Source organism: Mandrillus leucophaeus, unplaced genomic scaffold, assembly GCF_000951045.1.
Source record: "Mandrillus leucophaeus isolate KB7577 unplaced genomic scaffold, Mleu.le_1.0 Scaffold454, whole genome shotgun sequence".
Taxonomy (NCBI): Eukaryota; Metazoa; Chordata; class Mammalia; order Primates; family Cercopithecidae; genus Mandrillus; species Mandrillus leucophaeus.
The window spans coordinates 453,805-455,870 of record NW_012104854.1 but is presented as its reverse complement, the minus strand read 5'-3'; the positions used below and the strand labels follow the sequence as shown (position 1 = coordinate 455,870).

The window sequence follows — 2,066 nt, the reverse complement described above, 5'->3', positions numbered from 1 at the left end:
TTCAACAGCTATAATTCAAACGTGGTTGTAAGAAATACTAAATACATGCATGAAGTGCATGGACTTTGAGACTTTCTTCTATCTAGCAAGCAAGCAATTTTACTGTTCAGAAGCCCCCAGTCTTAAAAAGCAGCACAGGTATCTATCTACCTTTTATTTTTCTAATCAAGCAGTTATATGCTTATTCTATATGTTTTCTTTTAAATATTATTGTAGTCTTGCATTTCTTTTAAATTTGATGAGTTCCATATATTTTCCAAATTTTTTCCATTTTCATATATAGGTACATATTATTTGCCCAGTAGTAATATTTTTATATGTAGACCATTAACAAACTACAGTGAGAAGAGTTTTTACTGTTTGTGCTACCATCCTCAGAAAAGTTGTAATTTCCATCTTCAAGTATACGATTCTTGACATATTATTCTAAGTAAATTAAAATAAAGTATATACTTTTGGTACTAATCATTTTAATCACTCTGTTGTCTCAACTCCACTTTCAACTTAGAAATTACGTTGTCTCTATGTCGTATTTGAAAGATTGGTGGAATCTCCATTAACAAATCATAAGACAAATGTTCACTGCTACGTAAGACAATCTTTATGAGTGTTAATACCTTTTTATTGGATCAATTTTTTCCACATCTTTTTCTTTCCTTTTCTTTCAAACTTCCCTTTCTCCCTCCCTTCATCCCTTCACCCTCCCTTATTTTTTGAGATAGGTCTCCCTTTGTCGCCCAGGATGGAGTACAATGGTATGATCACAGCTCACAGCAGCCTTGCAGCCTCAACCTTAATGTAAATTAAGAATGATATGGTCCTTCTTCAGTCGCTTGAACCCGGAAGGTGGAGTTTGCAGTGAGCAGAGAGGGCGCCATTGCACTCCAGCCTGGGCAACAAGAGCGAAACTCTCTCAAGAATGATATGGTCCGCCTTAAAACTAAATTTATATTTTTTGAAATTCCAAAATTATATCTTTCCTTTTCATGTTATAAAATGAGATAATTGAGAACACATTTGGTGTTTGCGGTCTCTTAAGATCTTTCGTAACAAAATAAAAATACAAAAAAATTGAGTAACTGTATTTTCCCCTTATTTGTACTGGTCAATGAAAACCCCATGTATGTACTTATATGTTTTTCTTGTTCGTTACTTGCTGCAGTGGTTTGGAAATTTTGGTTACCCCGAGAATTCTGTGGGACCTTGTTAAATATGTAGATTCTTCCTAGGGCATCTTGCTCAAGAGAGTCTGGCATCAGTACCTAATTCTTACATTACTTTGCAATAATCCAGTTACTATGTACGTTGAGACCCCACAAGAAGGTATGATTCATTCAATGAGATGTTCATACTTGATCCCAGAAACTTTGGAACTAAGTATTCAGTTTCTTCAATAAACAGAGCACGTCTTGTTTCATGTTTTGGGGGTTGGCCAGAACAAGTCAACTAAGTATGACCTAGTTTCTATAGAGTTCTGAACAATTTAAAAAGTGAATTCCTGGCCGTTCACAAATTGGGAACTGACTGCATTCTTTGGAGAGCTAGGTGTTTCCACTGGGGAACCCCATGACAGGTGCTCAGCCCAATTCTGTTGGACGTTTTATTAAACATAGGAGTGGGTTAAACCACTGGGTTTTAAATGAAGTACTTGTACTTAGAGCTTTTCAACTTGCCCCATAGCTTTGTCCCAGAACTGATCATTCTATTATCATTAGTTTTGAGAATGCCGTGTAAAGCACTGTTGGTTGCGCTCTGGAGCGGGCGAGGACGGCTTGTTCCTGCAGTGCCCGGGCATGCACGGAAGCGCCCTGGCAGAACTCAGCTGAGTATACACGCTTTTTCCCGCGCAGCCGGAGGGCTGAACAGCAAAGCGCTTCCCGAGAAATTGTGTGTCAGCACAGCCTGGAGATAGCAGGCCCAGGGGGCAGCTCCACCACAGGAGACAGGACACGCCTCAGCCCGGGCAAATTCCCGGCCTCCTTTGGCTCTAAGCCAGCAGCCGCCGCCCGCCACCTCCTCTCCTCCTCTGCCGTCACCCCGGCCGCCCTGCCGTCCCCGAACTTGCC

At 40.5% G+C, this 2,066-nt stretch overlaps 1 protein-coding gene across 1 annotated transcript in view; it reads left to right on the top strand.

Moving 5' to 3' along the window:
• The first annotated feature begins 1,723 nt into the window (after positions 1–1,723).
• Positions 1,724–2,066, top strand: part of TUSC1 (tumor suppressor candidate 1) — a 1,854-nt gene continuing 1,511 nt past the window's right edge. Inside the window, exon 1 of the mRNA XM_011994381.1 lies at positions 1,724–1,891. Within this exon, the coding sequence (XP_011849771.1) occupies positions 1,724–1,891 (168 nt within the window). The remainder of the gene's footprint in view (positions 1,892–2,066) is intronic.